The sequence below is a fragment of the Ipomoea nil genome, unplaced genomic scaffold, assembly GCF_001879475.1.
Source record: "Ipomoea nil cultivar Tokyo-kokei standard unplaced genomic scaffold, Asagao_1.1 scaffold1161, whole genome shotgun sequence".
NCBI lineage: Eukaryota > Viridiplantae > Streptophyta > Magnoliopsida > Solanales > Convolvulaceae > Ipomoea > Ipomoea nil.
Genome location: NW_017617589.1, coordinates 130,152 through 143,140, shown reverse-complemented (window position 1 = coordinate 143,140; position 12,989 = coordinate 130,152). Strand labels below are relative to the sequence as shown.

General features: G+C 39.3%; 1 protein-coding gene across 3 annotated transcripts; it reads right to left on the bottom strand.

Moving 5' to 3' along the window:
* Nucleotides 1-2,421: 2,421 nt before the first annotated feature.
* On the bottom strand, nt 2,422-6,256 carry LOC109183725 (potassium channel SKOR-like). 3 transcript variants are annotated; one of them, XM_019333786.1, is made up of 12 exons: nt 5,963-6,255; nt 5,840-5,926; nt 5,389-5,677; nt 4,881-5,220; nt 4,490-4,785; nt 4,322-4,402; nt 4,089-4,187; nt 3,683-3,934; nt 3,371-3,559; nt 3,120-3,195; nt 2,709-3,003; nt 2,422-2,597 (listed from the first exon to the last, which is right to left on the bottom strand). In XM_019333786.1, the coding sequence occupies exons 1-12, from the start codon at nt 6,079-6,081 to the stop codon at nt 2,453-2,455; spliced, it is 2,268 nt and encodes a 755-aa protein (XP_019189331.1). In that variant the 5' UTR covers nt 6,082-6,255; the 3' UTR covers nt 2,422-2,452. The 3 variants fall into 3 exon arrangements, with proteins under 3 accessions (XP_019189331.1, XP_019189330.1, XP_019189332.1); XM_019333785.1 differs by having other exon boundaries at nt 5,840-6,255; XM_019333787.1 differs by lacking the exon at nt 4,322-4,402 and having other exon boundaries at nt 5,840-6,256.
* Nucleotides 6,257-12,989: the final 6,733 nt, after the last annotated feature.

Here is a 12,989-nt window from a genome sequence, read left to right as displayed (position 1 = left end):
AATAGATGCTTGTAAGATAAAGAGTTAATAGTACAGCTAAGATTCCATCATATACCCACCAAGGCAAATCTAAAGCTTCCTACATCATAATCTCATTGCACGGTGAATACATCTATGCTACCACCAGTAATCCAATTGCACATGACACACTACCAATAAAAAAAATAGGACATGTACTGAAGATGAAGACAATGACAATGCTATCCATAAGAGAATTAAGAAGAATTAGAGAAATTTAAACTAAAAGTAGTATTTATTAAGACTATCATTTTTAGACTAAGTATTTAGATAGCTGAAATCTTACTGTGTTGGAATGGATGTCAAAAAGTTCCAAGCACGCCCTAGCGTTATTACAAAGTTGCAAACATTTATTTTAGTGACAATAAAATCAATCTCTCATATATTATCTTACATTTATATACTTTTTTTTTTTAAACAAAAGCACACATATTATTGGCGGCGAATAGCTCGGGGGAGGCGAAACCTCCAAGGTCATACTTTAATTACCGTTTTAAATAAACAAATTCAGTATTTATTTACCTATGCATGAACATCTCCGATATAATATTGCATTGATATACTTTGAAAATACTTATTTAAAAATAATCATTGGGCATTATTTCGTTCGCGCAAAGCGCGTAAAAGAACTAGTATATCCTATAACTATCCAGATTTCGTCTAACCTAAAATTATATGAATTAGTATACTCAGACAAATTCAATATGGATAAAAATATGCAAAACAAATCCAGCATTAAAAAAAAACAATAATAATAAAAAAAAAACAGGACTCACACAAATTGAATAAAACCAATCAATTAGAAGGAACTAATTAATATGTCACTGCTGAAAATTATGGAATTTCCGACCACCTGAAAATGATCTTAAATCAAGTCAAAAGCCTTGTTCCGACCACTTTTGGTGTCCGGTAAAACCTTTATAGCTATTTCCGAGCACTTTTTACTTTAGATTTGATTTAAGATCACTTTCAGGTGATCGGAAATTTCATAATTTCCAGTAGTGTGTTAAGCGACCACTAAACCCATAAAACTGGAAAAAAAAATACCAATGTTGATAAAATGAGAAATTAAGAAAATCAAAATTATATCAAACTCTTCTATGCTAGAGTTTGCGGCAAAAAGTTCTGAAAATGCACACACAACTTTCTGTATGATGGGATACGGACCCGAGCTCGGAAGATTGACGTTGGCAGGTGGCACAATGAAGAGGATGGACGAGGGAACTGGGCAGAGTATAGCAAATGGACCAAGTCAGCCGAAGGGATAAGAGAGGACATGATTAGAGGATTCGGACCAACCATATCAAAATCCGTCTAGGTATAAGAGGCGCTATGGTTTGTGTGCCGGATGGGAGTGTTAGTCAGACCCTCACGATGAACATCACGGCATAATCCCTATCATCATGATTGCTGAAAATACGATTTTGATCCTTAGCGTCATGTTGACAATCATGATAGTGATAGTCAGCGTGACGACCAAGATTGAAATGCAGTATAACGCATCACGCCTTTCCTCACGATAGTCTTCAAAGCTCCACACTTTGCTCCTTTAGTACTCCAGGTTGTTTCATGCCATAATATCCTTGTTATGCACCACAATTGACTATATTTAACTCTGAACTAGAATATAATTTTTTGACTCACTGTTTAATTATATAGTACAGTACTCCGTATTATTTTTTTAAAACAGTGCTTTGAGTAAGACTATACTTGTTGGGAGGTGCATGCTAATTTTATAAGTTGAGGCATCTTGTGACACTTTTAAGAGTTCTTTAATGAGATATCATTCTACGGCAATTAGAAAATTCATAATTTTATTCTAATTAATGTATAATTCATTTCATTAAGATTTACCACCTCAATAAAAAATATTGAACTAGTGACTTCATAATAGATAAAAGTTCTCCTTCTAAGGATGTTTTATCCATGCAATACCATCTCACAATCAAAAAATGCACTTACATACACATTATCAAATTTACAAATCATTCTCTATTTTTCTATATTTCAACAATACTCTCTTACTCTCAAAAATGATATTACTTCATATTATATTATAATATAATAACAAACTAATAATAAAATAATAAACAAATTTATTTTTAAAAGATAGTAAACAAAAGTAGGCTTGCAAACTTTTTAATATTGAAAGTTTATAAGCCACCTGGCTTATAGAATAAAAGAAAAAAAACACAAGCTTCCACATCATCTTGCAAAGGTCAAACTTTGATGTATGTGTTTAGCCTAATACATGCTACATGTTTAAGATATCAATTAAATATTCTCTAATGGACATCATATTAATGTAAGAGTGCAAACAAAGTCGCTGAAATTTTATCTAATAAAATATAAAAATTGCAATAATAAAAGCACAAATATAGTTTGAAGATTTAAAACCCAATAAAGAAAAACAAACATTACATGTGAAATTTTATTAATCACTAATTGCATCATGAATTTTCTCGACGGGCGATTTATATTGATGCATGGATATTTGAGTATGCTTAACATCTTCAAGTAACTTTATTAGTCTCTTGTTTCCATTAACCCGAGCTTCATCAAGTGGTGTGATTCCTCTCCTATATATACAACCAAAGAAAGCACATTACGCAGTAGCTGCTATATAAAAACTTGATACATTCCAATTCGAATATAAGAGTAAATAAAAATTAGAATATATGAAGTTGTACCTGTCCATTGCGAAGACACTAGCCCCGGCTTCTAAGAGTAACGACGACATTTGATAAAATCCTTCAGAGGCAGCCACGTGAAGCGGTGTTCGGAGATCATAATTTTTAGAATTAGGATTTACTCCATTATCCAAAAGCCTATTCAAAAACTGTATATCCTTTTTTGCAACAACATTGCAAAGACAACTTCCAGCGTCTTCGATATCCAATGATGCTCCTGCTTTCACAAGCAAACAAGTGACATGATCATGGCCCCCCTTTATTGCTTCAAACAAGGGATTGTTGCCAAAGTTATCTGTAGAAACAAGCTAAGGGTATTAGTAGTAGAAAATTAAAACGTATCTAATAGTACGTTTTTCCAATATGAATATAATTTATGCATGTTCGCTAGCTGGCTCTAGTTAAATTTACCTCTAAGATTGATGTTCACCCCTTTTTGAACTAGAAACTGAGCAATATCTTCATGTCCCTTGGATGCAGCAAGATGCTATATTTGCACGCGGAAAATTACTATACGTTATTCCCCTCCCCTCATCAGTAGAATTGAAGCTATAACTTAACATTATTATATATAGTTTAAAAAATATACTACTATGACACCGGCCAATAAAGTAGCTAGCTAGCTAGCTCTAAATTAAAACAAATAATTAAATTAGATATACCAAAGGTGATTTTCCATTGTAATCTACGCCAGCAGGGTCTGCTCCAGCACCGACTAGACACCTCAGACGATAGAGATCTCCCTCATGAGCTGCACAATTTAATCTCATAGCCAACTCAGATTCATGTTTTGAGATGTTTAGTGTTATGTCCGACTCCAATATCTTCTTCCCAAGGTTTGGATCTTTTCCCTGGAATTTATCTATATGTATCACATAAGTGTATGTTCCATCTTAATGGTACGTTATGAAGATCCTAGCTAGCTAATCAATATGTATGTTCTCGATCAATAATCCTTAAATTAAAGAACTTGCCTCAAGGAGATTATTGATGATGTTTCGCCCATCAGAGAAGTACATACCGACAATCTCCAGAAATGTTTGCTTATCAATTCGCAGTAGTCTAGATAGTTCACCAACTTGAATTGTGTAAGGAACCGGGATATTACACAGTACAGAAACTTCACCAATGGTGCTGTAGGTGTCAAGACTGGTAACAGAGGAGGATCCATCTGTTCCATTTTCTTCTTCTTCTTCTTCTTCTGCAGCGGCGTTTCTTACTTCACCCTGCAGTCACAGCCAGTGCCCAGTGGCAGGCAGTCCGGGTTAATTCAATTCCTTTTTGCATTATATATATTGAATTGTGTAAGGCTAGCTAGCTAGGGATCGGAATTGAAGGCCATCCAGAAGCGAAGCTATACATACATACATACATACATACCAGTTTCCCATGGCAAACAAAGTAGAGTTGATCGGCCATGTTTCCCTGCTCCATTATTACTTCTCCTGGAAGGAAAAATTCTTCATGCACTCTGATTGCCTGCATTAGTTCAGAGAAAATAATCTAATTAAGCTTTTACAAACGAACACACAATAATATAATGTTAGTTTCATGTATACATAGACTTGAGATATATATATATTATTGTTAAATGGGTGGCTCTGGCTAATTACAATCTGTTTGATGAACCCATAAGAGCAATCTTTGAAAAGGGGGACCTCCCTGATGTAAGGCTCATACAATTTTCGTGAAATCTGCATATAAGAATTAAGTTAATAGTATTTAATTTCAGCGGCAATATATATAAATGAATTGTCTCACTACTGTATATTATTTATTACCTTTGCTCGAATAGAAACTGGAATATGTTGAAGAACCTCGGCTTCAGTATAACTGCTTTCATACTGTAACCTGACGTGGTTTTTAATCTCTTTGCTTATGCTCTTCCCTAGCTTGTTTCTGTTCATGTACTTGATAAGATCAGCCATTTTATCCCTAAACCTCTCAGTTTTTGATCCTCTAACAATTAGTGCTGCCATGTTACCCAGTAGATAAGCACCAAGAATCATGTCTAAGGAAACATAAGCCATAACAAATATCATTTCCCGGATGTTGACGGCATGAATTTCTCCATATCCTGATCGAATTAAAAAATATACATATAATAATTAATTTCATTCAATTCCAAGCATATATGCAAATGAGGCTAGATAGGTTAGGTTAGGTGCTTACCAACAGTGGCCATGGTAACAATAGCAAAATACAATGATGTGATATATCGTTTCCAGAGGTCGATATCTCTGAAGTGCGCATAACTATAATCACCTAACTTTAAACTTCCTATCCAGGTATAACCTTCCTGCGACGGAGGCACTGTGGTAGCCAGGTAGTAAAAGATGCAGGCAGCCGTATGTGTGCAGTATAGTTCAACCACAAAAAGTTTTACAATCCTGGTAAACAGATAATTGATACGGATGTCTTTCTCCAACTTTTCAAAAAACTCGCTCACTCTAAGCGCTCGACTTAGCCTAATCCACAGAAGATACCGGACAAGCTCTTTTCTGCCACAAGCCTAGCTAGTATAACACATATATACATACGTGCAAATCAACAAACACACACTGAAATTATATAAAGAAATAGATAGAATATAATTGAAGAAAAAAGGTTATATATATATATATATATATATATATATATATATATATATATATATATATATATATATACACGTACGTACCTTGTAAATAGCATCCCATGGAAAGCATCCGAGCACATCAACCAGAAAACGAGATTTCAAGTAGCGGATAGCAATTTGGTTGGGATTGAAGACAATGCGGTAAGAGTGAGTGTCGCGGTAGGCCACAAAGAAGCGCACAACTACGTCTATAAGGAAGGCAATTTGGCCAGCTATGTCTAGAAGGAAGAGATTCTCCGGGAGGCCTCTGAAGAATCCAAACTCCAGCGGAGTGAAGAATGAGGAGTAAACAGCCCATATCAGAATGAACTGCGTCCACAGTAGGTACCACCTGCATGCCAGGCCAGCCGCCTTAATAATTACGTAATAATTTTTCAAGTAAACAAATTAATTAAAGCAATCCCCCATATATGCATGGCATGGCATCAATCTGCGCGCCGGCCGGGGGGCAGAGAGGTGAATTATTATTTTGAACAACGGAACATATACTGACCTATTATCAGGATGGATGAGGAAGCCATGGCATGAGTGCCCGGGTGTTTGCCTGCTACTATTGTGCGATCCATTATTCCTAAAACTACTAGTACGGAGATCAAATGAGCCAGCGTAGTTGAGAAATTTCTTCCAAGAGGTAGAGGACTTGTTGGATCCTTGACCTGCTAGATCCTCAATCCTATACTCTTCTTCATCTTCTGAGTAGTCTTCACCAGACGATCTTCTTCTACCTCTATCCATGCCTCTCCAGCCTAGCCTTTGATTTAATTATATAAGTATATAGGATAGATTGGTCTTCTCTTAATTACGGAGTAATATTAATTGAAGGCCGGCCAGATGTGAATGCATATATTTATGATGAAGCAAAGCTAGCTAGCTACTACTAACTACTCTTTAAATGCACACGTACACATACAAATTAATTACACTGTATGTTATCATCACTTGGTATAGTACAGCAAGTCTTAGACAGAATATAATATAGTGGTGGTAAGAGTATATCATTATATTCCAATATCGCCAAGAGCGAATATAGCACTTTTACTTTACCACTATCGATTCTAAATTCTATACACGGAATATATCAATTCCCAGCTAGATCTATTCTGTTTCCAATTGTTTTGTCTCTGTGGTTGAAGTGATAACATGTTCTTCTCTAGCCGTCCCAAGATGTGGAAAATACAATTCTGATACTATACACACACACATGTATATATAATTTAAGGGGTAAGGAAAGAATATGAATCTTATGCCCAAGATGCGAAGAGCAGGATTCCTCTGATTGAATTAATTAAGTGGGGTCTAAAGTAGTCTTTATAAAAATGTGGGTAAAAATGGTAGAATAATAGTGATTAATTTTTGTTTGTGCTATTTTGTTATGCATATTTTGGTACATGAATAGATTAACTATGTGCTTTCAATGTACAATTTAGTAAAGGGATTAGTCATTGTGTCTCACGGTGAAAATTCTGAATTACACAAAAAAAATAGTGCTTTAGATATTATGTCTAAAAGGATCTTCATTTCAATGAGGAACAATTAATACCTCTTGTTCAAGCAAGAAGGATCGATTTTGCATATGTTTTTGAGCTCAATTGAATATTCTAAAGTCATCTTGGTACAAATATGTGTGTTCGGAAGTCTTGGGAGGTCAAGAAAGTGAAAAAAGCGAGTTAATAATATCATGACATGACTCGAGGACTCAAATAAACAAAATCAATGAAGAAATATGCATTTTGGAATAAAGATCAATGCTCAAGCTAACACTCATGCCGTGAGTGTCAGCTTGGTTCTATTCTGTTTTCTCTATCAGATGTCGTCTCAGTATTTTAAAAATATCTTATCGTAAAAATGTCTAAATCAAGTGATTAAAATGGCATTGGAAAGGTAATCGAAAGAGTTACAACTTCTATGGAGATCATAAAGTCTAATTCAAACATTTACGCGACAAAATATGTCTTAGAAACTAGGGGTGAGTGTTTTGGTATTTAGTTCGATTTTTTGATTTTAGTTCGGTTTAAAAAAATGAAACCATTTGATTTAACATTATAGTTCGGTTCGATTTCAGTTTGGTTTGAAAAAGTTTAATTTCGGTTAAAAATTAGTTTGATTCGGTATTTGGTTCAGTTTAGGATGCTACTGATCTTGTAGCAAGGATAGTATGGTGTTTTTATATACGGAAACAATAAAAATCAATCAAAGGCATCGTCTTTGTTATGGAAACAATAAAATTCAATCAAAGGCATTTTTTTACTCATTTTACTTGCACTTTATCCCAGATTTAATCTCATTTTCAAGTCCCAAAATGTAGATATTGTAACATTTTCATTATAATGACACTATTAAGTGGTGCAAGTTTAATAGGTCATTTATGGCTATTATGTTGTGGTTTGAAACGGAAGTAACGGTTTCCGTTACTTAGCCTATAATGATGGCATGTAGGCTATTTAAGCATGGTCCTCCCATTGCTCCTATTGCAGCTTTACAACTACACCATCTAGTTCATACAAGAGATTAATGGTAGACAACAAAACATTAATCTATTGGAGTTCTTGAAGCAACAATGCAATGCAACAAAGTGTCAACTATGGCTGGAGTTTTGCTTGATCATTATGCTTCCGCTATGAGGTTAGGTTATCACATGTGTTCAAATTGTGTGTATATTCTAGCAGATATCATGTCAAAAGAGCTCTTATTTGCTTTGTTTGTGCATTTAGGTGCAATATCTCTCACTTGAATCAAAAAGGAGAATTTTCATGCATTTTGGAGGGTATTGGAGCCAAATTAAGCATATTGGATGCATTTGAAGTCAATGGGAGCTAAGAATAAGCTAAGGAGAAAACTAAAATACTTCCAAGAGACCTAAGGAGTGTTGTCTTCAATAGTCTTGATCACTTGGGAAAACGAATGCAGAGTGGAAAAAGAGAGCAAGAAGTTACAATTTTCACGTGCGCATCTTTCACACTTTAGGGTTTAGGGTCTAGGGTCTGACCCTGTTCCTCCGCCAGGACCATTTTTATTCAACAGCAGCATTCAATCCGAGCCATGCTGAGTGGGTCTGACCCTGTTCCTCCGCCAGGACCATCCATGCTGAGTGGGTCTGACCCTGTTCCTCCGTCAGGACCATTTTTATTCAATGGTATTCAATCCGAGCCATGCTCAAGGTTCGGGGGGCACAGGGAGAGTGCAGGGCCCAGTATCGTTTAGCAACAATATTCCAACCCTGTTCCTCCGCCAGGACCATTTTTATTAAACAGCATTCAATCCGAGCCATGCTCAGGGTTCGGGGGGCACAGGGACCATTTTTACCATTTTTATTCAACAGCAGCATTCAATCCGAGCCATGCTGAGTGGGTCTGACCCTGTTCCTCCGCCAGGACCATTTTTATTCAATGGTATTCAATCCGAGCCATGCTCAAGGTTCGGGGGGCACAGGGAGAGTGCAGGGCCCAGGATCGTTTAGCAACAATATTCCGACCCTGTTCCTCCGCCAGGACCATTTTTATTAAACAGCATTCAATCCGAGCCATGCTCAGGGTTCGGGGGCACAGGGACCATAAAAGCCATGCTCAAGGTTCGGGGGGCACAGGGAGAGTGCAGGGCCCAGGATCGTTTAGCAACAATATTCCGACCCTGTTCCTCCGCCAGGACCATTTTTATTAAACAGCATTCAATCCGAGCCATGCTCAGGGTTCGGGGGGGGGGGGGGGGGGGGGGGGGGGGGGGGGGTGGCACAGGGACCATAAAAGCCATGCTCAAGGTTCGGGGGGCACAGGGAGAGTGCAGGGCCCAGGATCGTTTAGCAACAATATTCCGACCCTGTTCCTCCGCCAGGACCATTTTTATTAAAAAGTGTTGAGTTATCTTTTCTCCTAAAGAACATATTCGCCAAGGTGGAGATTGTTGTGTTTGTCTCATACTAGGAGTAGGAGTGAAACGGGTAGACCTATTGTATAGGGATTGGATGCCTATAAATATATTGGTTGTATCCCTAAAGGGTTGTGTGTCACCATTACACCATCACAAATAATAAGAGAATACTTTCACTCCCGTGGATGTAGGCACATTGCCGAACCACGTAAATCTTGTCTTCTTTATCCTTTACTGCCATTATTATTTTTCTTGTTCTTATTAATCTCAACAAATTGGTATCAGAGCTCTGTTGAGATGACCAGTTCAAGTACAAAATTCGAGGTATCAAAATTTGATGGTACAGGGAATTTTGGGTTATGGCAATCTAGGGTAAAGGATTTGTTGGCACAACAGGGTCTTCTGAAAACTTTGAAGGCGGATAAGCCAGCTAATCTGGAAGAGGAAGATTGGGAAGATTTGAAGGAGCGTGCGGCAGGGACCAATCGGTTATGCCTAGACGATGGAATTGTGTATCACGTTATGGCCCTGGAAGCCCCAAAAGAAATTTGGGATAAATTGGAAACTCAGTTCATGGAAAAATCTCTTACGAACAAACTGTATCTTAAGCAAAGGCTTTATGGGCTTAAGATGGAGGAGGGTTCAGACTTGGTGCATCATATTAATGTCTTCAACCAGATAATCTCAGATCTGGCCAGGCTTGATGTCAAGATTGAAGATGAAGACAAGGCGATGATCTTGCTATGTTCATTACCTTTTTCCTTTGAACATCTGGTGACTACTCTAACATACGGGAAAAGCACGATTAAATACAGCGAGATCTCTGCGGCCCTGCAGGCTCATAATAAGCGCTTGCAGAGTGGATCGTTTGTTGGTGAAAGTTTGTATGCTAAAGAGGGTCAGGATCGTGGAAGGAAACAAGAGAAGGGTAATTCTGGGAGGAGAAACTCTAGGTCTAAGTCCAAAAATAGCAGGAAAATCCGGTGCTACAAGTGTTATGAGATTGGGCACATAAAGAGAGATTGTCCAAAGTTGAAAAAATAACAAGAGGCGGCGAACATGGTGCATGCTGATGAATCTTATTATAGTGAATGTGATGTTCTAGCGGTAACTAGTAACAAGTTCGAACATTGTTTGGACTTGTTGGGCGTTTCTAGATGCTAGATGAGAAGGTGGTGAGGGGCGCTGTGGTGTTGGGCAGCGCGGATACCAGGAGGGGTCGTGGACCTGGTATCGATATGGGTCAATATTGGCTCGGTATGGGCTGGGCTTGTCATGAGTCACAGCTAGTATGGGCTGGGCTCTTGTCACGAGTCACGGCTGGTATCGGTATGGGCCAGTATGGCACTGGTATAGTGGTATGGGCTAGTATGGCACTAGCATGGGTCGGGCTTGGCATAAGTCACGGCTGGTATGGGAGGACTTCTCGGGACGACGTAGAAGTTCGTGAACATGCACTGGGAAACTTTTGATGCTGTGTTGTGCGTGTTGCTGGCCAGTGGTAATTGCTGGTTAGTGGAGCATTGGGCAAGGCACACGGGTTTAGTGTGACTTTGCAGGGGCGCTGTTGTGTTGGGGCAGCGTGGATACCAGGAGGGGATATGGACCTGGTATGGGCCGGATGCAGGAAGTCAGCTGAACGGGGCAGTTAGCATGAGTCGCGGCGGTATAACAGGTCGACGGCTGAGAGGCGAATGGCTTGGAACAAAGCGGTTCGTGTACATGCTGGAAAACGTTTGATGCTGAGTGGTGCATATGGCCGGCTAGTTGGGATAAACATGGTTGTTCCTACCCATGTGTATATGTGAGATAAGTCTTTTTCTCCTAAAGGACATATTTGCGAAGGTAGAGAAGTCTTTTCTCCTAAAGGGCATATATGTGAAGGTGGAGATGGTGAGATAAGTCTTTTCTCCTAAAGAGCATATTCGTCAAGGTGGAGAATTGTTGAGTTATCTTTTCTCCTAAAGAACATATTCGCCAAGGTGGAGATTGTTGAGTTTGTCTCATATATGGATTAGGAATAAGTGTTTGTCTCATACTAGGAGTAGGAGTGAAACGGGTAGACCTATTGTATAGGGATTGGATGCCTATAAATATATTGGTTGTATCCCTAAAGGGTTGTGTGTCACCATTACACCATCACAAATAATAAGAGAATACTTTCACTCCCGTGGATGTAGGCACATTGCCGAACCACGTAAATCTTGTCTTCTTTATCCTTTACTGCCATTATTATTTTTCTTGTTCGTATTAATCTCAACAAAAAGCATTCAATCCGAGCCATGCTCAGGGTTCGGGGGGCACAGGGAGAGTGCAGGGCCCAGGATCGTTTAGCAACAATATTCCGACCCTGTTCACCCGCCAGGACCATTTTCATTAAACAGCATTCAATCCGAGCCATGCTCAGGGTTCGGGGGGCACAGGGACCATTTTTATTTTTATTCAACAGCATTCAATCCGAGCCATGCTCAGGGTTCGCGGGGCACAGGGCACAGAGTGCAGGGCCCAAGATCGTTTAGCAACAATATTCCGACCCACGCTTGGGATGGGAATCGATCCCGGGCCTTTCTTTTAAAGGTCCATACCGGATACCATCAGACCACAAGGGAGATGGTAGGGTCTAGGGTCTAGGTTTTTTTTTTTTTTTTTTTTTTTTTTTAACTGTGCATTTATTCCATTTCAAAATAAAGAATCTACAAGCATATGCCATAGCCCCAAAAGTGGACTATGGCTCAAGTATGTCCTTGGCCTTTTCGGCCCTAACAAAACAACAGAAAAAAACTCAACTATATACAAGGGGTGGCCCAAAAGTGACCACCCCCATCAAAGTGTAGAGCTCCCAACCATCTAGATCTACTACATCAAAATCATAAGGCCAAAATGGCTCACAAAAGAGATCAAAAGGTAAATTCAAGCTTTGAAAGCCCAAACCTCACCAACTCATCCACAAACATCGTCTGTAATAGGCTCCCCGTCCCACACAAGTGATGGGACCGATGCCTAAGCTCATGGAGATCCAACTATCCTATCCTATCCCTACTACCCTCAAGTCAAAGCCCCATCCCCACCGGCATGGCGTACCGTGTTTTAGCCCGGGGGGACTTTACGGGTCCCGACTTGAGCGGTAGCACTCACCTCCTTCCACCCTCGTGCCCAACACCAACCTCCCTCGGCATAGCGTACTATGTTTTGCCCGGGGAGGCTTTTGAGGTCCCGACAGGAGCAATGGCTCCCTCCCCACCACCCTTAGGCCAAAGACCAACTCCCACGGCACGGCGTACCGCGTTTTAGGCCCGGGGAGCCTTTGCGGCCTCGACCTAAGCGATGGTTATCCACCAACTCACTCCTCCCCATTCTCTCCCTCTTTCTTTCTGCTCTTTTTTTCATTTTTATAAACAAATTCTCTTATTCTTTTTTCCATTTTCCTTTCCTCCTTGTTTCCCCCTCCTCCTTTCCTTTCTTTTCTCTCATTGTTTTTTGCTGTTTTTTTTTTTCCAAAAGATCCCCTCAAGCTAAAGACACTCCCAACTCCGAGTGTATGTCATACTTGGAGCCTATTAAGACCCCCCACTCATAGCACAAAACCAGAACGGGCTTTCAAGGCTTAAAAGCCACCTAAGAATCTCTCCTGAAGCAACTTTTACCTCAAAATCAAGACATGTACTACACTAAGGGTCGGGAGCTCTCAAAAACGTATAAGAGTCTTCATCTCCTTCTATAGTTCTCCACCTACCTGCAAAAAAGGATAATGGCTTCATCTCCACTAACGTGGATCCACC

Bases quoted from the DNA above. Each gene is read 5' to 3' on its own strand.
- LOC109183725 (XM_019333785.1), bottom strand. From the start codon at position 6,081: ATGGATAGAGGTAGAAGAAGATCGTCTGGTGAAGACTACTCAGAAGAT. The intron at 3,560-3,682 runs GCAAGTTCTTTA...GATAAATTCCAG, and splicing joins TCATCAATAATCTCCTTGAG to GGAAAAGATCCAAACCTTGG. The intron at 2,598-2,708 runs GTACAACTTCAT...TTGTATATATAG, and splicing joins AGTGTCTTCGCAATGGACAG to GAGAGGAATCACACCACTTG.